Source organism: Trypanosoma brucei, chromosome 6, assembly GCF_000002445.2.
Source record: "Trypanosoma brucei brucei TREU927 chromosome 6, complete sequence".
Lineage (NCBI taxonomy): Eukaryota > Euglenozoa > Kinetoplastea > Trypanosomatida > Trypanosomatidae > Trypanosoma > Trypanosoma brucei.
In genome coordinates, this window is record NC_007279.1 from 109995 (window position 1) to 136950 (window position 26956).

Here is a 26956-nt window from a genome sequence, read left to right on the forward strand (position 1 = left end):
AGGTGTCATAGATATGCCAATATGTTATTCCACTTGGCAAGGAGTTTCTACATACCCCGCTGGATATGCAAACTTGCTTGTAAGGGTGGTATCCGTACGCTACTTCTGTTGGTGAGAGGTGATGTCGTACCGAACTCGGGCACAATTGTACACATCGCAGTGGGATGCTGAGGATCCCTTCCAGCTGAAAAGATTCGCGTCGGAAAAATGTCTTTACCCAAAAATTTTTAAAAAAGGTAGCCTTTGCATTTTTTCAGGCAACATGTTTGTGTGCCGAAGTAGTGTGACGTGCAACAAGACCGGGGTGCCAACACATCGGAATAGTGGAATCGTTTAAAGGCTTCACCAGTGTTGATACTTGCAGGGAATGCTGAGCGTGGAGCACAAGGGCCAGGTAAAAAAATGCGAGAGTGTGAAGGAGAGTCAGTTAGGCTGATATTCACACAACATCTATGACTTATGTGACAGCGTTATTTCTCTAAAGTTAACCACGGTATCAAGACTGATGCTGCACGCTTTGTAGTGAGGAGGGTAGCAATTGAATATCGAAGTGAATATGAATTCGCTGCGTTTGTTGATATCACGAGGAGGCGACGAGGCAGGACAAAACAAAGCAAAAAAGACAGAAGAGGCCACCGATTTGTTATTTCCCTCGCTGTATCTATAAGACGGTATTGCGTGGATAAAGTGCGGGATCCTGAAGCTGGCACGAAGGCAGACGGTGGGGGGGGGTAAAAAAAAGGATGGAGTGAAGACTGGTATTCCAATTGACGGGGTGTCGCCCCCCCCTCCCCCTCCCCCAAGTAGCTGAGTGATTGCATTTGATTTAAATGCGGCTCTCAGTGGGCTGGTCTTTACGCCTTTGGGCTCACGTCTGGGGGAGGGGTTAATCCCCTTTCGCATTCGGTCTTGGAGCCACAGTGTGTGCATTGTAACGAATTCAGCGAACCACTCATTCATCGGTGAGGTTAGGAGGGGGGGAGGGCAGGGCGTGTGTTTACGCAGTGGTTTTGTGTTTTCCTGCTTGTATTTGCTTCAGGCTCAATTTGTCCCTTTACTATGCGAGATCTATGTGCCCAGTAAAAACTCACATGTGGCCGGAAGGTTCCCAACAATATGAGATTATGTGAAGAGTTGTCTAGAGCGGCAGGTGTCATTAGTGGCACTCATCATGGAAGGCTGCGAGTTCTGTTCTGTCCCGTTCTGGGAGGGGCGGGTGGCTCAACCCCTTGCGGGAAGAAGCATAAAAAAGAATGATCCACATTATTCACAATGACGGCAATGGTGCTTTTCACGGACAGTTCGTATGACCATTCTGTCGCTCAAATCTTCCTTTCCTTTTCCTTTTCCTCCTTTTTTCTCCCTCCCCCGCCATTGTAAGTTTTCCTATGCTTGCGGGCGTCGGGAAAGGAAACGTGAGGGATTGTGGATGAAGTGAGCATTCGATGGTACGTATAACTTCCCTCGGGGCGTTCCCCATGTCCTAAGTAAGGGAGACGCATAGTCTGAGTATGTTATACGTAACTTTTTCTACTAACAGCTGCAAACTGTACCTACGAGGGTGCCATGAGGCCAAAGTTAACTGTAGCCTCGGGAACTCCCCACATGACAACATAACGGTCCATGAATTGGTTGCCACACCGCTGGGGGACAACGGTGAACTTGATATAAACTTGAAACATCATTGGTTAAGTGGAGTTTGTACAGTCACCAAAATAACGGTTTGCCATTTTTTTTTTGTTCAAACCATCAAAGAACCGCAATCGTTGGGTTCTTTCCCTTTTCATATGCATGAGACTCTCTCTCTAGTCTTCCTTTCATATTATATTATATTATTATTATTATTATTTTTTTACCCCTGCACCTTTTAGAAAAGTATACGGTGAAACCTCAACAAGTTGCGCAAGTAAGGTCGATGCTCGGTTTTTATTCAGTACCTGAATTTGTCGTTTACGTCACCTTCATCTTTTTTGGGATGTCGGTGATGAATGTGACGAATGCCATCTATTCGATACCATTTTTCTTTAAGGAGTACTACAAGTTTGCTCAGGGGGACGCTGATGTACAGCCGAAGGACGAAGGCTTTTGGAAGCACATGTTCACGTACTACAATGTCGTTGTGTACACTATGCAGGTGCTTTTGGAGGCCTTCATGCTTACGCCACTGGGAAGAAGGTTTCCAATACGCTGGCGGCTCACCTTTGGTCTGGCGGTTCCTATCGTGGAGATCATTGTGATTTTAGTGATCCCTGTGGTCCGCACAAGCGAGGACGCGGCAAAGGCGGCTATGATGATGATCGCCTTCATTGGTGGTGTTTCGAAGACATTGTGTGACTCTGGTAATGCCGCACTTGTAGGGCCGTTTCCCACCAAGTTCTACGGTGCCGTCGTTTGGGGTCTCGGTATATCCGGGCTTCTCACCTCATTCATGTCTATTATCATCAAGGTATCTATGGACGATAGCTTTTCCAGCTTGCTTACACAGTCGCGGATATACTTTGGACTAATTATGCTTCTTCAGGTGATCGCGTGCATTCTTCTAGTTTTACTGAGGAAGAACCCCTACGCCATGAGGTATGCTGCAGAGTTAAGGTTTGACGCAAAGAAGAGTGGTACAAAGGACTCCAACGGTTTAGTCGACGTAGCCGATGCGAGAGGAACTGGTCCTGCAGACGAGGAATGCGAACGTGAGGCGGATGAAAGGTCTGACATAAATGTGATGAATGCCACGACAGATCCAGATACAATGAGAGATACCGACCAGTTGGAAAATATGACTAACGCAAAACAAATGTTGGACGCGAGTGTTATGGTTGTGGCAAAGCGTATTTGGCCCATGCTTGTTTCCTGTTTCTTTGTGTTCTTTGCAACACTTCTCGTCTTCCCTGGTGTGTTCTTTGCTGTCAAGACGGATGTTCCCAGTGGGTGGTATTTCACCATCGTCGCTGCGATGTACAACTTGGGTGACTTCCTATCTCGCCTTGTCCTTCAGTTCAAGCGGTTGCACCCTTCGCCACGTGGCGTTGTGATCGGAACCTTTTCGCGTTTGTTGGTTATTCCACTGCTTGCACTTTGCGTGTACGATGTTATTAGTGGCCCGTGGGTCCCTTATGTTCTTTGCCTTATTTGGGGCCTTACGAATGGCTACTTTGGCGGCATGTCGATGATTTATGGACCGCGTACCGGATCCCTTACAACAGCGGGCCAGAGGTCCCTTGCTGCCATTTGCATTAATTTGGCCCTTCTTCTTGGCCTCTTCGGTGGTGCCATGTCTGCCATGGCGGTTATAAAAGCTCTTCCGCATTAATTACAGCTGAAATAACAGTGTGACATCCACAAAATATGCCATTGATGTCGTTATCACTTTATTGTTATCATTTTATTGTTATCATTTTATTGTTACCATTTTATTTATTATTTATTATTATTATTTTTTTTTTTTTGGGGGGGGGGGTACGGGGTTAGGGGCGTTGATACGGAGGAAAAAAAAGGGAGAGGATGCAAAGGGAAGTGATGAACCGAAGTTAAAGCAGAGGAGAAAAGGACAAAAGCAACAACAACAACCCACACCCACGCCCACATGAGGTAAAAGGAGAAAAGAAACGCATCAGAAGGCGAGGAAAAGAACGGTAGGAAATAGATAGCGATTTGGTGGAGGTCCCTTTAAAATTTTTTTATCTTTTATTTTTTTAACTTTCCCGAGCAAGTAAGGTAGGTGAGGAAAGACTTAGGAAGAGAAGTGACCCAGCGGAAAGAAAAGGAAAAAGAAAGGAAAAAGAAAAGAAAAGAAGACGATGCATGAAGTATCATTATTGTACTTTTAATATCCGAACGCATATGAGTTTTATCCAATTTATTTATTATTTTATTTCTAACGTTGCTCCGCTTTTCTTTATTCCCAGTTTTTTTTGGTTTTCTATAATCTGGTTTCATTTTTTTTTTTCAACTTTCTCTGACCCTTCTTTGCCGTTTTAATGGGAGGACAACATATATAATAATAACAGTAATGACAATAATAACGACAATAGTGACAAATCGGAGAAAAGAGATTCAATATAATGATGTTTTGGGTAAATTGCAGAATATGTTTTATAACTTGTGCAATTTACTTCCCCCATTTTAATATTTAACCTCTTTTACGGTTATTAATCTCATGAAGTGACAAAACATCAATATATAAAGAAATAAATCTAAATAAATGTGTTTGCTAATTAATTTAATTATTATTGTTATTTTTTACTTTGTGATAAGGAAATAAGGGGTATGAAAAGGACAAAAAAGTTTCGTGATTGTGAGTGTCTTGAAGGTGATGATAACAGTGGTGTGTGCCAAATGATGAATACACAAATCAGGTCTTGACATATTTAAAAATATAAAATGTCACAAAGTAAAGCTTTTTCGTTTCCTATTCTTTTATTCCTTTTACTTTATTTTATTTCATTCCCTTACTTTCTTTCTTTCAACTCATATAAGTAAATAAAAATATATTTATTTAATAGTTTGATTTATTGTATCCTCTTTATTATTATTATTTTATTTTAAAATAATGTCTTTTTTTTTCTTTTTTTTCTTTTGTTTCCATTTTTGTTTCATCCAATCATTTATTTTTTTCTTCCTCATTTTTACTGACGCATGCGGGTTGGTGATGTGTGGGGAGTGCTGCAAATAAAACAAACGAAACCTAAAACTCATCGAGGACTCTGTTGTTTCAAATGCACTTTTGTTGGTGTTTTCAAAATAATCTTATGATGCTGTTAGCTTTACTCTTCATTTCATTTCATTCCATCTCTCTTTACTTCACGTTGCATTTATTCATTGATTTAGTTTGATACTTCTACATTTTTTCTTTTCCTTCCAAGTGTGGAATATTCGAGTTCAATGGAAAATAAAAGCTGGGATAAATGAGGGGCAAATGATGAGCAAGAAATGCCATGTGAAGTCACTAGTAATCGAAATGTGGATGTACGTCGGTTCAGCTTCCCTTAAAACGCTCTTTAACAAATAATCCGCTGGCGATATAGACAGAAGTAATTTCTCCATGAGGAGGGAGACGTGCACACACAAACGACAACAACAACAACAACAACAATAAAATTGCGACTTGTACACTTGATTTTGTATGGGAGGAAAAAGAGATGAAAATGTTAAATAATTGAGTGTTGTTAGTCTCGTGATAGAAAGGGTGTGTGTGTGTGTGTGTGGGCAAAATGAGGAAACTGGAATAACTTAATATCTTATGGAAATGAAATGGGAGACCTTGTAGCTGAGGTAGGTGGATTATTAATTGAAGTTAATGAAGGTGAAAGGAATGTGAGGGAAGTACTACCAACTACCCTTGTGGAAACAAATAAATGTAATGCAGCTATCACAGGGATTCGCAGAACTGTGTGCAATGACATTAGGGCAGTAAAGAATGCAAATGACTGCAAACGCGGCCGCCGAAGATTTGGCACAACCTGTACACGATCTTAGTGGAAAAGGATGTACAACCCGATGCTTTTTACCAACCGTATTTGAGAGAGAAAAAAAATCCATTCTCCTGGTTAGTAGAGTTTGACGCTATAGCTGTGGAAAGTTAAATTATTATGGTTCTACATTTTATGCCAAGGAAAGGAAAATACTTTAGCAGCCGAAAGGTGGGATTTGGCCACGGAAAAAATGGAACTTGAGTGCCGAGAGAGTATTGGAATCCATACCCATGAATAAAAAAATCCGAAACCCTCAAGTGCGTGGGTTACGGAATAGAAAGAGGGCAATTGGATGTGGTTTTAGATCCCATGAAAACAATAAATAAAGGAACGTACTCTAAATCTCTCCAGCCAACAAAGACACTGGTAAACGTCATGATCATTATAGTAAAACCTCTGAGTCATGATCCGGTTACTGTGCTGTGGGCTTCAGAGACAAATCACATCGCAAAATGCATTTGGACGCAGCCAACATGAGAACATGTGGCTCCGATACCGAGAAGGTCCTGCGATTTCTCGAGAAAGCCCAATTTAGAGTTAGAATAGGTTAGGCCCTGTCTTCTCTTTATTGTGAGTATGCAATTCGCAAAAAACATTACAACGCAGCATACAGGAACTTTATTGTAAATGATGGCGGCCAGAGCAACGCCAGTTCATATGCATCTTTCAGTTCTACAGAGAAAAGCCGCGGAATCTCCAGTAAAACAAACCCAGCCAATGCAGAAATGGGAAATCCATCCAAAATGCGATTCACTGGACAACGTAAGAAATCGAGTGGTCATGCATTTGGTTTGGATTACTACCAGTTGGTGGAAAGGGATATAGCTTTACTGCGGAAGGAAAATCTTATCGCACATCTTCATGACAAGGATGCCATCATTGTGGATTAGGGAGCTCTCACAATAACTTTCAATACTGATCCGTACAGGGCAGTGTGAGGCACGCGGTTATCGCAGTTGGGGGATATCAAAAAGTTTTTGAGTCTGTGGGAAGGAATAACGGCACTCAGCAGTCAATTTGTCAAAAAGACACTAAAACCTTACGGAATGACGGCGCCTTCAACAAAAAGGGGAGAACTTTCACCTTCACGCAACAGCAGTAGTCGCAATAGAGAACGATTTGGAATCCCGCATTTTAGCAGAAATGTGAAAGCATGTAAACACCAAGGAATTTCCTCGCAACACCGCTCGCCATCTCGAGTTGCGGGCTGACGTATGAAACGGTTCAGGAAGTTTAACAGCACTAATGTAAAGATGTTTGATGAATGGGCAGCTTTCTCGTAGTTGATTTCACAGCCCACGAGGAAAGTAGCGGGACACGTCTTCATTCCAGAGGCTCAGCATTTTGTTATTTGCTCATCAAATTAAAGTGACTTCGGAGACTCAGCAGCAGCAGAACTTTCCGGTACAACAGATAGATGCGACTAGGTTATCACTGCATTGGGTTAGAGAGAGAGACCTAACATCCAGTCTCGACGGCGATATGATGAAATGTAGCAAATTACGCGTAAAGCCCCGAAGCGTAGGAAGATTGGGAACAATAACCGAAATTGACTGTTTCCAAAGTAGATGCATTTATTTTGGAGACTCATCATGGGATGGGTAGTGCCAGCTTTACAGTGATGAAGGGGAAGCCAAGTCACGAGTAGATGTTTTATCACACGGCCAAAGCTGATAAATAACCATGATAATTATGAAACCATGGCTTCATTAGAGCACGTGTCCCGTTATTTGGGCGCAGTTTGCAATAAAGCTGCAGCATTCATCTTTGACTCAAAGGCTCCGTTTCTTTCTTTCAGGTGGAACTTGTAGCGTATATTTGCGCATGTCTCCGGTTGCCAAACGAAGAATGGAAAACTTGTGGAACCAATCCATCTTTCAATGGGTCATGAATATGGTTCAGGATATCCTACACACGATTATACTCAGGCCCCGGAAAGAGACACAGAAGTGGCTTAACGAAAATGTGCCGCACCGCATCGCTAAAAACATGTGCGAACTTATAACATTCGCATAAAGTGTATTACAGAAAGTCATCAAGGAGTTGGAGTGTAATGATAAGGGAGCATATGGTACAATACAGTGCCATGGTGGGGAAGAGAAAACTCTTCGCAGAATACAATTTCATATGGGTTCACATTTATCACAAGAGAAAAATATGTTGCCACTTGGTCTTCCATAGAAAAATGAGAGTAGGAAAACTCATGAAGGCCTCTTCGATGGAAAAAACAAAAACGAGAAAACAGTTGAAGAACATAATATCCCGCATGATGTACACGGCAGACGTACGAGGAAATTCTCTATTCCAACAACATTATCTCTTTTTGAAGGTGGTGCGCCGACGACCTTTAAAGCTCAATACATGATTATTGGAGGAAACTGATTCGACTCACCTTTCATCGCATTCCATGAAGAGAAAACAACAGTGGCTTAATATATTTCTTAACAGCGAGTATGTCAATTCACCGAGTTATTTACCAACACCATCCAAATTATTCGCAGGCACCTCAATGAAAGATTGGGAAGCAATACCGTTTAGGGTTAGTGGGAAGTTATGAGCCCCAGGAGGACCAGTGGGCGCAACCACATTTTTGTGTTTCGCAGGTGGAGGCGAGAGCAGTAGACTTGAAATTACAAACCCTTGAAGGAAACCCGCTCCCAAATGCTTTACGTATGCGTTGGTAACACGCCACGGCCAAGCACGTCATGAAAAGAATGAAATACACATTTCGATGTTTCGGCAAGTGGAACGCGCCTCGTGAACAAAACATTGCTGGAGGGAAATATCGTGGTCAGCTGGGGCGACGTTGCATCGACAGACAACCCCGCAGACGGCATTTCTTCGGGTGGGCCGGTTATGCCCAGAAGTTGCGAAAGGGTGTGGGGCAGGTGAAGCACACGCTTTCAGCAATTCCTTGCCGTAACTAAAATCCTTAACATAACATATTGATTTACCATTTCTTTTTCAGCAAACGGGTCCACTGTTGTTCAATTTACGAGAGCAGTCTGCTTATCGTTTCCTCACCATTTTTTTTTTCGGCATGGGGTATGTAAGAAAATGAGTATTATTTTATCACCTTAACTCGGGCAGGCTGTTGGTGAGTTATAAATATCCGTGCAACCCCGCAAGTTGCTGCTAACTTATCCCACTCACAAGGAAGCTCACCGCAACCGCTCTCGTCATTCCCCAATGAAAGAAAGAACAGGATCAATGGCACATTAGCACACACACACAAACAAACAAACACGTATATGTATTTCATGTGCGTTGCTGCTTCTTTCCTGCAAGGAAGTATTTAAGTGTGATGTGGGGCAAGAGTTTGGATTGTTTCTTATTTCAGTGCCGCAGTCGCTTGTTTGTTGTTTTGTTTCCGCCAGCGTTTACCTCGGCTAATGCGTCTCGGCTCTTAATAATTTCTGTTGTGCCCTTCGCCTTTTGTGTGGCTGCCTGGCTGGCTGTTCCTCTCATATACTTCTTAAAGGCGCTTTCCAGACAGGAAAAGTTTCCCCTTGGGCACGAATGTCGCATAGCACATGCAGTGGAAGAAGGGCGTAAGAACATGCGCGACGGAAGAACCGAATCTCATCCAGTTCCGCTTTCTCTTTTTTTTTCTCCTTTGTACCCTACTTTACTTGCAAACGCCGCAATCATGTGGAAACACTTGGTCCCCTCTTATGACATCAATCATCTGCCTTTTGGGATGCATTGTCACTCCTCCCTTTTCCTTCATTCATCTTCGTGTTGTTGCGTCGTCACTCACTCATCCGGTTAGACACACCCTCCACATCCATTCGCACCATTTTCCTCATATTCCGAGTCTCATGCAGCAGAGAGCATGTATTTATCCATTTTATTTCTTTCCTTGGGTCCACCCAACAGGTTTCGTGTTTGGACCGTAACACAAATTTCATTTCCTGGTCGCAACCCAAACGCCGTTCGCGATCAGACGAGTTTCAATTCCGGGTAATGGGCCCCTTTCCACTTTGAAATGATTGAACCCTCTTTTTCGCACTTCCAATGGTTGCTGCCACCGTCACCACACCTTCTCCACGTAGCGTTGGAAAGAAGTAAGGAATAATAAAAACGCATCTGAGCAACGCAGCAGCGATCAGCCAGTGGACCTCATCAGAGTTTGTGCCTCCAATCTCATTCCCAAACCAAAAAATTAATCGGGCCCGCATGCGGCACGAGGCGTCCGGCGACTACGGGGGTTTACAAAAGAAGGAAAGTGATGTAACAAAAGGAGTTACATAAACATCGCGACCGCACGCACTCCGGCCATACAGGGCTGGAAAATTAATAAAACAACCCGCTCAGGGATAACAATTGTCCTTGAGGGAAAAAGGTTGGATGCCTGCAGCCGCACGAGTTCCGCTGCGATTCAGGTGAGTTTATCCTTTCCCCCTGAAGGTCGACAGTGTTTCCCTCCATTTGTTCCCTTCCCAAATAATATCTTCAGCACGTAGCAGTATTTTTGATATTCCAAAGCGGCTGCCAGTGCGTACACTCCTGCATGGGGGGAAAAGCCCCAAGTGAGGGCGGCAGATATGCGCAAGTAACAATCAGAGCCCATGCACGCAAACACACATGATGTAAAGGGAAACATGTAACAGGTATGCCAAATGCTCAGTTGAGGTTACACACTGCAGCGACGTAGACGCTCCCTCCCGCCACAACTCGCCGTAGCTCCTCATCGCACAGTTAAAATGTCAAGGGTTCAGTCTTGAATTACCACAAAATACGGATAAATGAGGTTTGCCCCTATAAAGGAGCGGCATTTCTGCACTCCCCTCGAGTGTCCAAACAGTGTTGTAAATAACAGAAGGATATTATAGGCTCAGCAATATTAACAGAGTGAACGTGTTACAAAACTCCCTCACAATAAAATAATTAGTATAAGCTGCAATAACTGCGACGGTGAGGGAACTTTGTTATACTGCGAGGCAACGCGGGTTTCAGTACATAACTAAGCTCATGCATCGACATCACACTCTGGAGGGAATGGAGGCAATCACATACCTTAAATCCTTACGGCAACACAAATGAGTGAAGGGAAAGAAAGCATGCAACTGGTGAAACAACATGTAACATCAGCAATGCAGAGGGTGATAAGGGTTGTATATCCGAAGAGAGAGATACAACAGCCCACATAACACCCAACACATACAAACACACATGCAACATAACACTCATTATGAAAAAATATTTAAAGACACCGCTAGCATTAAGTGGATTCAAAAAGAAAAACGTGACGCAGACACACACGGAAACACAGTTTTGTACCCAAAAGGTTGCGGGATTGGGCGTGAGAGGTGGAATTTAAAAAAATAAAATAAAATAGTCATGCACTCGCACGCTTAAGGACAGACGTGTTGAAAAAGAAATGTTTCACCTTATTTTTCTTAAAGCCTCAAATGGCAAGGACACAAATAAAAAAGAGAGCCCTTAGGGAAAGTACATAGCTAATCCCGTTTTGTGATTACTCACAGAACAAAAACGTTTTGGTTAAATTAGAAGAAATGTTGAGCCGTCCTGTCTTCCATAAGTGTCGGATTTGGAACAGTAAGAAACCAACCGGCGCTGACACGGCAAAACACATGCATGTGTTAATTCAGTGTCTTGAAAGACAACGCACGTGTAATCTAACAGAGGGCATGTTCCCTCTTAAGATTAGTATGTGCTTTAATGCAGAGGCAGCAGCCACCAAAAATAGAATGTAAAAAATGTAATAATAAATAGATGGCAAAAGATAAAAATAGATACAAAAGACAAACCCTACCGAGACTACGTTAAAATTCACTAACAACTACTACAATCGGTATGCTAATTAACTTTTCCGCCGAGTAAAACTAAGAGATTTGTACGCTTTATGACGTGCAACAGTACCACTAATGTAACGACGGAAGCGGACACCCAAAGTGGCCTTCTCTGAAATGTGAACCAACGAATGGAACAATTATGATTGAGCCCTCTTCAGTACTCACAGAAGCTTCACTGCTTCCACTTTGAGCGCTACGGTCAGCGACACGCCCAACCTTAACTGCAATGCGACGCACCACTTCCTCACAGTAGGCGTCATCCCACTCGAATGCGGCTTCACGGGGAAGAGGCACACGCCAACGCTCACAAAGCGACGCCAGAAGATTCCCCCGTTGCGCTGCTTTAAAAGTTCGGAAAACAGACTGCAGTGAGTTCAATATCGATTGTGCTGATTCACTCAGCTCGGCACGTGAAGAACTGTGGTCGCTTGTGGAGGTTGTCGTGCCATCCTCGTCTTCATCAAAGAATTCGCGATCCAGCCGTAATGCAGCAAAGTTGCGGCCAGGCACGGCATTCAACTGGTACATTTCCACAGGATCATTCACGCCACGAAGTGCAACATCACCAAGTGCAGTGACATCAATTTGCTCACGCTCCTCAGCTGACAGTGACATGTAAACCTCATGCGTCATCAGCACCTGACCACCATTTGCTACACTCTCTGTCCTTTCTGCCATGTTTGGAGTCCGCCCATAGTAGTCATATCCCTTCGTCACTTCATCGTGTCGGATGTCGCACAACCCGGTGTGGATTCCAACACGTACACGCAGGCCATTCCACAAACGACTGTACACTTTGAGGTCCAACCGCGCAGTTGGCGGTGTGTACTTCTCGTCCTCCTCCGCACGCTGCTGCTCCAACTGCTGGTAAGAATCATCAATCGCATTTGTTCCCCAGTCATGATGCAAGAAACACAGCTGTAGTTCCTGTGCGAGTTGGACGGCAGCGAAAGGACTCTTACTCGCTATCATGAACGAATCCCCAACAGTTTTGACTTCGTAGCACTTATACCTCCCAATCAGTGAACGAATCAAATAGTGATGTGTCGCAACGGCATCAGGCATCAGCTCAGGGTGTGCAGCCCACAACGCAGTGCTGCTCTCAATGTCAGTAAATATTAGTGTCACGGGGTCAGTTTGTTCCTTGGGTGCAAGATTGTTATCACGGGCATTCCGGTGTGTTGCTAATATAACAACCACAAGAACCGTAACAAGCGGCACCAACATTACGACGAAGCCAACTGCAATAGCGGCAATTTGCTCAGTCATCTGTTGGATCCATCTCGGTTCATCATAGGTCACTCACAGTGTGGCAGACGACAGCGCAGAGGACACAAAAGGGTTTAGAACATGTGACATCGACCATACAAAAATATGCATCCCACCACCGTTGACAACAGTGCTTCGCCTCAAGTCAAGTTTCGTTCGTACACTTGTCTCCAAACGACCCATACATTGCAGGACACTTCCCATTGCGTATGCGATGGCAGACCCAAGTAGTGACAATGGCTTCCACTTCGACTCATTCTGCACGATCTTGCGGAACTCACGTACTGTTTTGGACTCCGTGATCTTATCCCTCCGATGTGACAGATTCGTTGCGAATAGCAAGGGGTTAGAAAATGGCTTTTCATGGAAGGCACTCACGAGTTCGCCGTGGATTGGTGCATCATCGAAGAATAGGACAAAGACGTGCACATTACGGTGTTTGTTAGGGTGAAAGAGGATTATGGGGATATTATATGGGATAAGACCTACAACCAATACCTGACATGCAGTTGACAGCTTGTCTCTCAAATTAGGACCTTCACCACTCGCAACAAAGAAGCTTAGTGATGTGTTAAAGTTGTCAAGTGTTTTTGCAACATATTCCTAATTCCTCTCGTATCACCACCACGACACACAATGACATGCATTCTTCCTGCACCATTTTGTATAATATGCTCAACTATCATAAATAACTGCTGCTCATTTGTTGGTAACAGGTGGATCACATTCCTTCTGGGGTTACTCGGTTGTGATGTGAGTATTATAGGATCGATGAATGCCATACCCTTCGTCCGCAGTAACGAATTATCCACGACACCAAACACAGCAGTTACAACTCGTTTCTCAACATCATTATACAGAGTTGCAGAAGCTTCGTAAGATTTCGAGGATAGTCAGTGTAAAAAGAAACCATCAGAGTGACCCAGTTGACCTTTGCCAACAACATGAGGGACACCATCGTATACCATCTATGCAGCACGCAGTGCCTTTGGGTCATCGGTTATATTAAACATGACCCCACTCAATGGGCCATACAACTGTGGCAGGTCTCGATAACAGCGAGATGAACCAAGGGTTAATATAGCTTCCTTCATAGGGTGTAGATGGAGATCCTTTTCCACCTTCTTCATGCACATCACACTCCCACCTTGGTTACGTAAACACGATACACCCCGCTCTCCCGCCATATTACGGCACTCACCACCAAAGTCACCAACCACAATATTATCAATTGGATAACGACGTTTATTGTACAGTGATTTCATAAATACACCCCTGCTAGTTAGCTATTCGTGACAACTCAGTGCCTGTTTCAATACCTCTCCAGCAACCCATCTGTTCAATGTCAGCTCAGCTTCAGCGTCTTGCTCGGTGAAGTTATTTTCGTTAATATCCCACCTTGTGCGCTTATAGTTATTACCATTAACCTTTAACAACATAGTCATATCATCCCTGAAACGCCTGACAGCTTTGTATGTGTCACCCTTCGTAATTAGGTCAGCCCCAGTTATTATTATTTTATCAGCCACAAACTCGTCTCTGCCCAATTTATATGCCCACTTGTTCTTGACGGCGTGTTGGAGTGCAGAGGGTGTATGAATAAATATTCGCCTCTCGTCCTGTGGTCATATAATCATTTCATGGGGAATCTCTTCATATCAGGGATTGGAGAACCAAATACAATCACTCCCTGAGGTCCAGTATCGGCAACCTTATTCCACTCCGCACTGAAGCTACTGTTATCCGATTCCTTACCAATTTGACTCTTCAATGCAAAAAAATAACAACTAAACAACTTGCGATTCATCCGTGTTGCCAACTACGCAGCAAGCTTATACTCATCATCACCATAAGAAACATCTTTCAAATACATGAAATCCAGTCGGTGTGACCGTAACTGAGTGATAGCATAACGGAAAAGAGCAAGCATCTCAACGGCGAGTGATGCTTCCAGGAGTCATAAATTGGGATTCCAACTGTGTACCCTACTGAATCCTGTGAAGGGCAAAAAATCAACTACACATTCTTTTCATTGAAATATTTGGTTAAGTTGAGAGTATTTTTGTCACCCACAGGTTCCAGTATAATGGCAAGCTCATCACCGTAATTGGTTGTACAGATGGCGTATCCAAAGTCATCCATAGACGAAACATGTGCAACTGCCACACTGACACACGGAAGCGACTTTCCGTTGGTAATAGATGCGTTGAAGCCTGCAGTAATAGGATCAAATACCTTTGCTGAAATCTTGTCACTGTATAACATGTTGTATACCCTTACCCATATTAATCCATTTGCAAGCTATACTTCAGCCAGCAGCTGTAGTAATATAGAAAAACACCACGTAAGTGACTACGCCATCTCTAGCATGTAATTCACGCATGGAGGTAACCGTGATACTAGTAACTCAACGTAATTCAACTTTCAAACTACAGGACAAAAACGGCATAATAACAAAGTATTGGTACAAGATTAATAGACTGCATGTGTATATGTAAGAGCGTGGGAAAGGGAACTACTGTAGTGGATAACATTACACAAACCATAACAGCGAGAAAGTAGTTCAACACACATTCCCCCATACACCCACATATCATTCATGTATCCGATACAAAAACATAAAACATCACTAGGCATAAGGGTAAATGTGTAGATAGAACATTACAGTATCATAAACTGGATTGCCATTAACAAAAACACAGCACACTAACAGTCACAGTTAACACTCAAACTGTAAATTTTAACTCACAACATCACGGCAGACATTGCTCAGTTTCATATTCCTTGACTGTCTAGGAGTAAAAGAGAGTGTGCGAGAGAATATGAGGAAAGCTTCAGCAACCATAGAGAAATATAAAGGAAGTTATACACATGTATCAGATATTGCAAATAGTTACATGCAGCAAGGTGATTAAGAGATACCTTACAAGCCAGCATCTCCGAATGAAAAAAAAAAATTAGGGTAGACGCGAGGGATAAGCACAGGAGGTCACTTTTACTTCGCTATAGCCTCCGCTTCATGGGCATCACCTTATTATCAAACACATTTTTAAATGCAAGGACACAGCTCCTAACAACACATTAGAGGTGGAGCGCCTCACATGACAACGGACCACACGGACGGCAATATAAATTTAAATAAGATATTATTTAGAAGAAGTTAAGCATTAATAGTGGCGTGGATGCACACATCCCTCACTACGTTAAACAGAAAATTAACGACTTTCATATATTGTAATCAAAAGATAGTATGCCCATTTCAAAAATAAAATGCATCCCTGTGCATAAAAATATTTAAACACCCAACATATGAGGAAAATATTGCATGCACAAAAAGTTGGGGAGCAAAGTATTAGAAGAACACTATATGAAGTGAATCTAAAAAAAGTTTGCACATATTATATAAACATTATTATCCATTTACAACAACAAAACATACATACATCAATGTCATGAGAAATATTAACAGGTACTACCAACACTTTCCAGGTCAATCAAATCAGTGGTGCAGCGTCGTCCCTCAACATAGGAAAAGTTTGAAGATGAAGCAACCGTTGCAACAGTAGCTCCTCCAGGTGAAAATAGACTTCCACCCCTTTCCAATGATGTCACACTGCTGGAGGAGCTCCTCGTTCCAAAATCCATAACACAACCCACCTTTGCAGCAATCCGACGGGTAACACAGCGACAACTGGCTTCATTCCAAGCATCCACCCCTGGGGGCTTCTTAACATGCCAACGCTCACAAAATGTTGCAAGCATCTTCTGTCGCTGGATAACTGGAAATGCGCCAATGAGGGCATCAATGCAACCAGCAACCTGTTGAGCGGTGGCAGTTAAACCACACTCATTAAAGCTCGACTCACTAGCGCTACTACCTGTTCCAACATCTTCTTCATCCTCGATTTCACGTTCCAGCCGTAATGCAGCAAAGTTGCGGCCAGGCACGGCATTCAACTGGTACATTTCCACAGGATCGGGCACACCACGTAGCGGCACATCACCAAGTGCAGTGACATCAATTTGCTCACGCTCCTCAGCTGACAGTGACATGTAAACCTCATGCGTCATCAGCACCTGACCACCATTTGCTACACTCTCTGTCCTTGCTGCCATGTTTGGAGTCCGCCCATAGTAGTCATATCCCTTCGTCACTTCATCGTGTCGGATGTCGCACAACCCGGTGTGGATTCCAACACGTACACGCAGGCCATTCCACAAACGACTGTACACTTTAAGGTCCAACCGCGCAGTTGGCGGTGTGTACTTCTCGTCCTCCTCCGCACGCTGCTGCTCAAACTGCTGGTAAGAATCATCAACTGCATTTGTTCCCCAGTCATGTTGCAAGAAACACAGCTGTAATTCCTGTGCGAGTTGGACGGCAGCGAAAGGACTCTTACTCGCTATCATGAACGAATCCCCAACAGTTTTGACTTCGTAGCACTTATACCTCCCAATCAGTGAACGAATCAAATAGTGATGTGCCGCAACGGCATCGGGCATCAGCTCAGGGTGTGCAGCCCACAACGCAGTGCTGCTCTCAATGTCAGTAAATATTAGTGTCACAGGGTCCGTTGGCTCCTTGGGTGCAAGATTGTTATCACGAGCATTCCGCAGGGTGATGCGTAGGAGCACACCAAGGGCAATAAAAGGTATCAAGCCGGCTATACACCCGATACCTATGCCGGCTATCTGTGACCCTGTGAGACGACTCCCTCCTGAAATGATATACCCCATAGACGGTGTCATGCCGCGTTGCAATATGGGCACACTTGAATTCAGCACACGCGCCATCGACCATACAGAAATGTTTGTGGCTCCAAAGTTTGAGGCACACTCATTTGCCGAAACACTCGTACCAGAAACACATTCCACATCACTGAAGGGTCCAAATCGCATGTCATCCACTTTGATGTTGGACTCCGTGTAAATGCGGTCTGCCAGCAGCTCTGCATTCACTTTCTTCATATTCGGGAGAATCACTTGAAGCAGCCGAGTGGTAACAAAACCTAAGAACGTTAGTGGATCCCAATGCGATTCATTCACAATGCGATGGAAACTCGCAACCACATCTGATTTCGTGTCCTTCTCCGCCCAGTGTGGGAAACTCGTCGCGAATAGGAGCCGCTCTGAGCTAGCAATAGACTCTTTACTCGCATTAAACGCAGCTACAAACTCATCGTAGTACATTGCAAGGTCATTGAATGGAATGAATACACGTGCCCTGCGGTGGGTCTGAAGGTGCCGCGCAACTGCAGCAACGTCAGTGAGAGTGAGTCCAATAGTAAACACATCTCTATTACCCGAGAGATATGACGATATCGGGTCACCATCACCAAGTGTCTTGCTGGAATCAAGCGGCACACCAAACGTGTCCAATGACTTGTACAGCAGGCTACTGATCTCCACTACTTGCTCACTACGTATGAGTGCATTTACTCCTCTGGAAGAAGTGTTGGAGAGATACACAGCAAGCACATAAAGTTGCTGCGCAAGGACAGGCAGTAAGTGTATTACGTTTCTCCTAAACAATTTCATGCGGGGTCGAAGTGTCATAGGACTGATGAACACTAAATCTTTTCGGTCCAGAAGCCCTCCAGGCATGATACCAAATACTGCAGATACATCCCTGTTATCCTGTACTTGCTCAAGGGATTGCGTCACATTCTCTGAAGATACTGTTAGGGGATGGAAAAATATTCTATTGTCAATATTCTCCGCTTCCTTGCCATGAACCTCGGCACCAAGGAACCACTTCCTGCTCGCACGTAATGCAATTTTATTATCTGCGAGAAGCAAAAAGAGGCCACTCAATGGCGCACCCACATGTACATTGGCACTCGAGCACTCTGATACACCCCACGTTAGATGTCCTTCCCACAAAGGCGCTGGTCGGAAGCCATCCATTATACTCTTCATATATACCATACTGCCACCTTGATTGCATTCACACATGGCACCCTGTAATGCAACGGCCTCATTGCACTCACCACCAAAGTCACCAACCACAAGGTCATCAATCACGTAGCGACGCTGCTTGTACAGAGATTCCCTGAATGATGTACGGTTCGTCAGCTGTGGGGCGTTATTCAGAGCTTCGAAGAGAACTTCTCCCGCAAGCCACCCATACACCATCATCTCACCTGCGTTGTCGTCCTCAAGGTAGTGATCGGGTTTCTTAAAAAAGTTCCAGTCATTGTTTGTCCTGAGGTAGTTGTCCATGTCATGCTGGAAGCGCTGAATCAGTGAGAACCGAGTATCGTTAGCGAGCGGCACTGTTCCAGTTGTGATTAGCTGTCCAGGAGTGAATGTACGATTAGCTAACGCCAATGCCTCACGCCACATCTTGATCAAAAAATTTTGCTGTAGTGAAGTAGAAAGAAGATACGCATTGGCAGTGCGGTTGTCCTGTGCTACCTTCTTGATGAACCACTTTGCTGTATTACCCAGGGATGAAAACAGCAATATAGCCTGTGGGCGCGTAGCAACAAATTGTCTCCACCTGGTGTTCAAATCATCCTCAGAGATATTTTGATTCTCACTCTCCTTCACAACGAACATTCCACACAGCTCGCGACCCATCATTTCCAATATCTGCACAGTAAACTCATACGGTCCCATACTGGCGGTGCTGCTCTTCACGTGCATCATACCTATTCGTGGGACACGGAGGTAAACAACAGCATAACGAATGAGGGCGAGGAGTTCAGCATTGGGTTCGACACTTATGAAATAAAGGTGAGGGTTCCAACCACGGACCTCACTGGAGTACGCAACGGGAGCGAGGGCAACAAGATCATGTTCCTTCAGTTTATCACTGACCCACGAGACGTGATTAGTACCCAGCGGCCCGAATACAACTAATAACTTGTCTTCACTTTGATTCATTCCCTGCTGAAATATGTCCTCGATTGTCGCATTGGGTGATGGGGGACGGATGACAGATATTGTCGCATTAGAGCCCGTCTTCCAGCTGTGGGCACTCAGTGATGCGTCAAAACCGGCATTAAGATCGTTAACTTCATCGTCAGAATATTCCGGATTATACATCATGGATAGCACTTTTACCGTCACATTACTCGCTTCCGCGCACACAGGTGGCATCCACATGAGTAGCAAAGGCAACAAGTGTAGCAGTGACATAGCAGTAATGACAGGTGAGTGCTTGTACTTGCTGTAACGCCTTGCAGGGCTCCTTGCGGTAAGGTTCCGCCTGCAGTTTCCATGAGGGTACACACATCCTCTTCCACCACCTTCCTGCCAGCACATATTTTCGGGAATGTGTGACACTTTTCGTGTGTGAAATCTTATGTCCTAAGGAAGAATATCAAAAGAGGGAAAATAGAAATCAGTAAGATTACACTTCCAGACAGTTGGATGCTATAACAAGTTCCCGACAAAACCAAAACAATGCTTAAAAAGCAATGAAGGCACGTCAAGGTAGCGAGAGGCGACTCGTTTATGATGTCACTGTAAATTGCGAGCAAATGATAGAAAGGGACAACCGACACGCTGGTAGGTAATGGTGTCACACAAACAAACACGTATATGTATTTCATGTGCGTTGCTGCTTCTTTCCCGCAAGGAAGTATTTAAGTGTGATGTGGGGCAAGAGTTTGGATTGTTTCTTATTTCGGTGCCGCAGTCACTTGTTTGTTGTTTTGTTTCCGCCAGCGTCTACCTCGGCTAATGCGTCTCGGCTCTTAATAATTTCTGTTGTGCCCTTCGCCTTTTGTGTGGCTGCCTGGCTGGCTGTTCCTCTCATATACTTCTTAAAGGCGCTTTCCAGACAGGAAAAGTTTCCCCTTGGGCACGAATGTCGCGTAGCACATGCAGTGGAAGAAGGGCGTAAGAACATGCGCGACGGAAGAACCGAATCTCATCCAGTTCCGCTTTCTCTTTTTTTTCTCCTTTGTACCCTACTTTACTTGCAAACGCCGCAATCATGTGGAAACACTTGGTCCCCTCTTATGACATCAATCATCTGCCTTTTGGGATGCATTGTCACTCCTCCCTTTTCCTTCATTCATCTTCGTGTTGTTGCGTCGTCACTCACTCATCCGGTTAGACACACCCTCCACATCCATTCGCACCATTTTCCTCATATTCCGAGTCTCATGCAGCAGAGAGCATGTATTTATCCATTTTATTTCTTTCCTTGGGTCCACCCAACAAGTTTCGTATTTGGACCGTAACACAAATTTCATTTCCTGGTCGCAACCCAAACGCCGTTCGCGATCAGACGAGTTTCAATTCCGGGTAATGGGCCCCTTTCCACTTTGAAATGATTGAACCCTCTTTTTCGCACTTCCAATGGTTGCTGCCACCGTCACCACACCTTCTCCACGTAGCGTTGGAAAGAAGTAAGAAATAATAAAAACGCATCTGAGCAACGCAGCAGCGATCAGCCAGTGGACCTCATCAGAGTTTGTGCCTCCAATCTCATTCCCAAACCAAAAAATTAATCGGGCCCGCATGCGGCACGAGGCGTCCGGCGACTACGGGGGTTTACAAAAGAAGGAAAGTGATGTAACAAAAGGAGTTACATAAACATCGCGACCGCACGCACTCCGGCCATACAGGGCTGGAAAATTAATAAAACAACCCGCTCAGGGATAACAATTGCCCTTGAGGGAAAAAGGTTGGATGCCTGCAGCCGCACGAGTTCCGCTGCGATTCAGGTGAGTTTATCCTTTCCCCCTGAGGGTCGACAGTGTTTCCCTCCATTTGTTCCCTTCCCAAATAATATCTTCAGCACGTAGCAGTATTTTTGATATTCCAAAGCGGCTGCCAGTGCGTACACTCCTGCATGGGGGGAAAAGCCCCAAGTGAGGGCGGCAGATATGCGCAAGTAACAATCAGAGCCCATGCACGCAAACACACATGATGTAAAGGGAAGCATGTAACAGGTATGCCAAATGCTCAGTTGAGGTTACACACTGCAGCGACGTAGCCGCTCCCTCCCGCCACAACTCGCCGTAGCTCCTCATCGCACAGTTAAAACGTCAAGGGTTCAGTCTAGAATTACCACAAAATACGGATAAATGAGGTTTGTCCCTATAAAGGAGCGGCATTTCTGCACTCCCCTCGAGTGTCCAAACAGTGTTGTAAATAACGGAAGGATATTATAGGCTCAGCAATATTAACAGAGTGAACGTGTTACAAAACTCCCTCACAATACAATAATTAGTATAAGCTGCAATAACTGCGACGGTGAGGGAACTTTGTTATACTGCGAGGCAACGCGGGTTTCAGTACATAACTAAGCTCATGCATCGACATCACACTCTGGAGGGAATGGAGGCAATCACATACCTTAAATCCTTACGGCAACACAAATGAGTGAAGGGAAAGAAAGCATGCAACTGGTGAAACAACATGTAACATCAGCAATGCAGAGGGTGATAAGGGTTGTATATCCGAAGAGAGAGATACAACAGCCCACATAACACCCAACACATACAAACACACATGCAACATAACACTCATTATGAAAAAATATTTAAAGACACCGCTAGCATTAAGTGGATTCAAAAAGAAAAACGTGACGCAGACACACACGGAAACACAGTTTTGTACCCAAAAGGTTGCGGGATTGGGCGTGAGAGGTGGAATTAAAAAAAAATAAAATAAAATAGTCATGCACTCGCACGCTTAAGGACAGACGTGTTGAAAAAGAAATGTTTCACCTTATTTTTCTTAAAGCCTCAAATGGCAAGGACACAAATAAAAAAGAGAGCCCTTAGGGAAAGTACATAGCTAATCCCGTTTTGTGATTACTCACAGAACAAAAACGTTTTGGTTAAATTAGAAGAAATGTTGAGCCGTCCTGTCTTCCATAAGTGTCGGATTTGGAACAGTAAGAAACCAACCGGCGCTGACACGGCAAAACACATGCATGTGTTAATTCAGTGTCTTGAAAGACAACGCATGTGTAATCTAACAGAGGGCATGTTCCCTCTTAAGATTAGTATGTGCTTTAATGCAGAGGCAGCAGCCACCAAAAATAGAATGTAAAAAATGTAATAATAAATAGATGGCAAAAGATAAAAATAGATACAAAAGACAAACCCTACCGAGACTACGTTAAAATTCACTAACAACTACTACAATCGGTATGCTAATTAACTTTTCCGCCGAGTAAAACTAAGAGATTTGTACGCTTTATGACGTGCAACACTACCACTAATGTAACGACGGAAGCGGACACCCAAAGTGGCCTTCTCTGAAATGTGAACCAACGAATGGAACAATTATGATTGAGCCCTCTTCAGTACTCACAGAAGCTTCACTGCTCCCACTTTGAGCGCTACGGTTAGCGACACGCCCAACCTTAACTGCAATGCGACGCACCACTTCCTCACAGTAGGCGTCATCCCACTCGAATGCAGCTTCACGGGGAAGAGGCACACGCCAATGCTCACAAAGCGACGCCAGAAGATTCCCCCGTTGCGCTGCTTTAAAAGTTCGGAAAACAGACTGCAGTGAGTTCAATATCGATTGTGCTGATTCACTCAGCTCAGCACGTGAAGAACTGTGGTCGCTTGTGGAGGTTGTCGTGCCATCCTCGTCTTCAAAGAATTCGCGATCCAGCCGTAATGCAGCAAAGTTGCGGCCAGGCACGGCATTCAACTGGTACATTTCCACAGGATCATTCACGCCGCGAAGTGCAACATCACCAAGTGCAGTGACATCAATTTGCTCACGCTCCTCAGCTGACAGTGACATGTAAACCTCATGCGTCATCAGCACCTGACCACCATTTGCTACACTCTCTGTCCTTTCTGCCATGTTTGGAGTCCGCCCATAGTAGTCATATCCCTTCGTCACTTCATCGTGTCGGATGTCGCACAACCCGGTGTGGATTCCAACACGTACACGCAGGCCATTCCACAAACGACTGTACACTTTAAGGTCCAACCGCGCAGTTGGCGGTGTGTACTTCTCGTCCTCCTCCGCACGCTGCTGCTCCAACTGCTGGTAAGAATCATCAACTGCATTTGTTCCCCAGTCATGATGCAAGAAACACAGCTGTAATTCCTGTGCGAGTTGGACGGCAGCGAAAGGACTCTTACTCGCTATCATGAACGAATCCCCAACAGTTTTGACTTCGTAGCACTTATACCTCGCAATCAGTGAACGAATCAAATAGTGATGTGCCGCAACGGCATCGGGCATCAGTTCAGGGTGTGCAGCCCACAACGCAGTGCTGCTCTCAATGTCAGTAAATATTAGTGTCACGGGGTCAGTTTGTTCCTTGGGTGCAAGATTGTTATCACGGGCATTCCGGTGTGTTGCTAATATAACAACCACAAGAACCGTAACAAGCGGCACCAACATTACGACGAAGCCAACTGCAATAGCGGCAATTTGCTCAGTCATCTGTTGGATCCATCTCGGTTCATCATAGGTCACTGACGGTGTTGCAGACGACAGCGCAGAGGACACAAAAGGGTTTAGAACATGTGACATCGACCATACAAAAATATGCATCGCACCACAGTTGACAACAGTGCTTCGCCTCAAGTCAAGTTTCGTTCGTACACTTGTCTCCAAACGACCCATACATTGCAGGACACTTCCCATTGCGTATGCGATGGCAGACCCAAGTAGTGACAACGGTTTCCACTTCGACTCATTCTGCACGATCTTGCGGAACTCACGTACTGTTTTGGACTCCGTGATCTTATCCCTCCGATGTGACAGATTCGTTGCGAATAGCAAGGGGTTAGAAAATGGCTTTTCATGGAAGGCATTCACGAGTTCGCCGTGGATTGGTGCATCATCGAAGAATAGGACAAAGACGTGCGCATTACGGTGTTTGTTAGGGTGAAAGAGGATTATGGGGATATTATATGGGATAAGACCTACAACCAATACCTGACATGCAGTTGACAGCTTGTCTCTCAAATTAGGACCTTCACCACTCGCAACAAAGAAGCTTAGTGATGTGTTAAAGTTGTCAAGTGTTTTTGCAACATATTCCTAATTCCTCTCGTATCACCACCACGACACACAATGACATGCATTCTTCCTGCACCATTTTGTATAATATGCTCAACTATCATAAATAACTGCTGCTCATTTGTTGGTAACAGGTGGATCACATTCCTTCTGGGGTTACTCGGTTGTGATGTGAGTATTATAGGATCGATGAATGCCATACCCTTCGTCCGCAGTAACGAATTATCCACGACACCAAGCACAGCAGTTACAACTCGTTTCTCAACATCATTATACAGAGTTGCACAAGTTTCGTAAGATTTCGAGGATAGTCAGTGTAAAAAGAAACCATCAGAGTGACCCAGTTGACCTTTGCCAACAACATGAGGGACACCATCGTATACCATCTATGCAGCACGCAGTGCCTTTGGGTCATCGGTTATATTAAACATGACCCCACTCAATGGGCCATACAACTGTGGCAGGTCTCGATAACAGCGAGATGAACCAAGGGTTAATATAGCTTCCTTCATAGGGTGTAGATGGAGATCCTTTTCCACCTTCTTCATGCACATCACACTCCCACCTTGGTTACGTAAACACGATACACCCCGCTCTCCCGCCATATTACGGCACTCACCACCAAAGTCACCAACCACAATATTATCAATTGGATAACGACGTTTATTGTACAGTGATTTCATAAATACACCCCTGCTAGTTAGCTATTCGTGACAACTCAGTGCCTGTTTCAATACCTCTTCAGCAACCCATCTGTTCAATGTCAGCTCAGCTTCAGCGTCTTGCTCGGTGAAGTTATTTTCGTTAATATCCCACCTTGTGCGCTTATAGTTATTACCATTAACCTTTAACAACATAGTCATATCATCCCTGAAACGCCTGACAGCTTTGTATGTGTCACCCTTCGTAATTAGGTCAGCCCCAGTTATTATTATTTTATCAGCCACAAACTCGTCTCTACCCAATTTATATGCCCACTTGTTCTTGATGGCGTGTTGGAGTGCAGAGGGTGTATGAATAAATATTCGCCTCTTGTCCTGTGGTCATATAATCATTTCATGGGGAATCTCTTCATATCAGGGATTGGAGAACCAAATACAATCATTCCCTGAGGTCCAGTATCGGCAACCTTATTCCACTCCGCACTGAAGCTACTGTTATCCGATTCCTTACCAATTTGACTCTTCAATGCAAAAAAATAACAACTAAACAACTTGCGATTCATCCGTGTTGCCAACTACGCAGCAAGCTTATACTCATCATCACCATAAGAAACATCTTTCAAATACATGAAATCCAGTCGGTGTGACCGTAACTGAGTGATAGCATAACGGAAAAGAGCAAGCATCTCAACGGCGAGTGATGCTTCCAGGAGTCATAAATTGGGATTCCAACTGTGTACCCTACTGAATCCTGTGAAGGGTAAGAAATCAACTACACATTCTTTTCATTGAAATATTTGGTTAAGTTGAGAGTATTTTTGTCACCCACAGGTTCCAGTATAATGGCAAGCTCATCACCGTAATTGGTTGTACAGATGGCGTATCCAAAGTCATCCATAGACGGAACATGTGCAACTGCCACAGACACACGGAAGCGACTTCCCGTTGGTAATAGATGCGTTGAAACCTGCAATAATAGGATCACATACCTTTGCTGAAATCTTGTCACTGTATAACATGTTGTATACCCTTACCCATATTAATCCATTTGCAAGCTATACTTCAGCCAGCAGCTGTAGTAACATAGAAAAACACCACGTAAGTGACTACGCCATCTCTAGCATGTAATTCACGCATGGAGGTAACCGTGATACTAGTAACTCAACGTAATTCAACTTTCAAACTACAGGACAAAAACGGCATAATAACAAAGTATTGGTACAAGATTAATAGACTGCATATGTATGTGTATATGTAAAAGCGTGGGAAAGGGAACTACTGTAGTGGATAACATTACACAAACCATAACAGCGAGAAAGTAGTTCAACACACATTCCCCCATACACCCACATATCATTCATGTATCCGATACAAAAACATAAAACATCACTAGGCATAAGGGTAAATGTGTAGATAGAACATTACAGTATCATAAACTGGATTGCCATTAACAAAAACACAGCACACTAACAGTCACAGTTAACACTCAAACTGTAAATTTTAACTCACAACATCACGGCAGACATTGCTCAGTTTCATATTCCTTGACTGTCTAGGAGTAAAAGAGAGTGTGCGAGAGAATATGAGGAAAGTTTCAGCGACCATAGAGAAATATAAAGGAAGTTATACACATGTATCAGATATTGCAAATAGTTAGATGCAGCAAGGTGATTAAGAGATACCTTACAAGCCAGCATCTCCGAATGAAAAAAAAAGATTAGGGTAGACGCGAGGGATAAGCACAGGAGGTCACTTTTACTTCGCTATAGCCTCC

The 26956-nt window shown here is 44.2% G+C and overlaps 5 protein-coding genes and 3 pseudogenes across 5 annotated transcripts, besides 15 other annotated features; 5 read left to right on the plus strand and 3 right to left on the minus strand.

Moving 5' to 3' along the window:
• Positions 1-26956: part of a sequence feature (sequence corresponds to BAC RPCI93-28F21) that runs on past both edges of the window.
• Positions 1821-1849: a microsatellite.
• Positions 1916-3307, plus strand: Tb927.6.220 (adenosine transporter 1, putative; the record flags this gene model as incomplete). The annotated part of the gene is made up of 1 exon (XM_840059.1): positions 1916-3307. The coding sequence occupies one exon, from the start codon at positions 1916-1918 to the stop codon at positions 3305-3307; it is 1392 nt and encodes a 463-aa protein (XP_845152.1).
• Positions 3366-3432: a microsatellite.
• Positions 3663-3693: a sequence feature (AT_rich).
• Positions 3752-3790: a microsatellite.
• Positions 3851-3871: a sequence feature (AT_rich).
• Positions 3992-4034: a microsatellite.
• Positions 4209-4239: a sequence feature (AT_rich).
• Positions 4397-4624: a sequence feature (T-rich).
• Positions 4767-4810: a microsatellite.
• Positions 5064-5092: a microsatellite.
• Positions 5248-5472, plus strand: Tb927.6.230 (annotated as a pseudogene).
• Positions 5839-7517: a mobile genetic element.
• Positions 7522-7833, plus strand: Tb927.6.240 (hypothetical protein; the record flags this gene model as incomplete). The annotated part of the gene is made up of 1 exon (XM_840060.1): positions 7522-7833. One exon carries the CDS (start codon positions 7522-7524, stop codon positions 7831-7833), a length of 312 nt encoding a protein of 103 aa, XP_845153.1.
• Tb927.6.250 (hypothetical protein) lies at positions 8174-8395 on the plus strand (the record flags this gene model as incomplete). The annotated part of the gene is made up of 1 exon (XM_840061.1): positions 8174-8395. One exon carries the CDS (start codon positions 8174-8176, stop codon positions 8393-8395), a length of 222 nt encoding a protein of 73 aa, XP_845154.1.
• Tb927.6.260 (hypothetical protein) lies at positions 8773-9240 on the plus strand (the record flags this gene model as incomplete). Its single annotated transcript, XM_840062.1, has 1 exon — positions 8773-9240. One exon carries the CDS (start codon positions 8773-8775, stop codon positions 9238-9240), a length of 468 nt encoding a protein of 155 aa, XP_845155.1.
• Positions 10785-10808: a sequence feature (AT_rich).
• Tb927.6.270 lies at positions 11355-14948 on the minus strand (annotated as a pseudogene).
• Positions 15682-15709: a sequence feature (AT_rich).
• Tb927.6.280 (receptor-type adenylate cyclase GRESAG 4, putative) lies at positions 16019-19825 on the minus strand (the record flags this gene model as incomplete). Its single annotated transcript, XM_840063.1, has 1 exon — positions 16019-19825. One exon carries the CDS (start codon positions 19823-19825, stop codon positions 16019-16021), a length of 3807 nt encoding a protein of 1268 aa, XP_845156.1.
• Positions 22169-22193: a sequence feature (AT_rich).
• Tb927.6.290 lies at positions 22741-26328 on the minus strand (annotated as a pseudogene).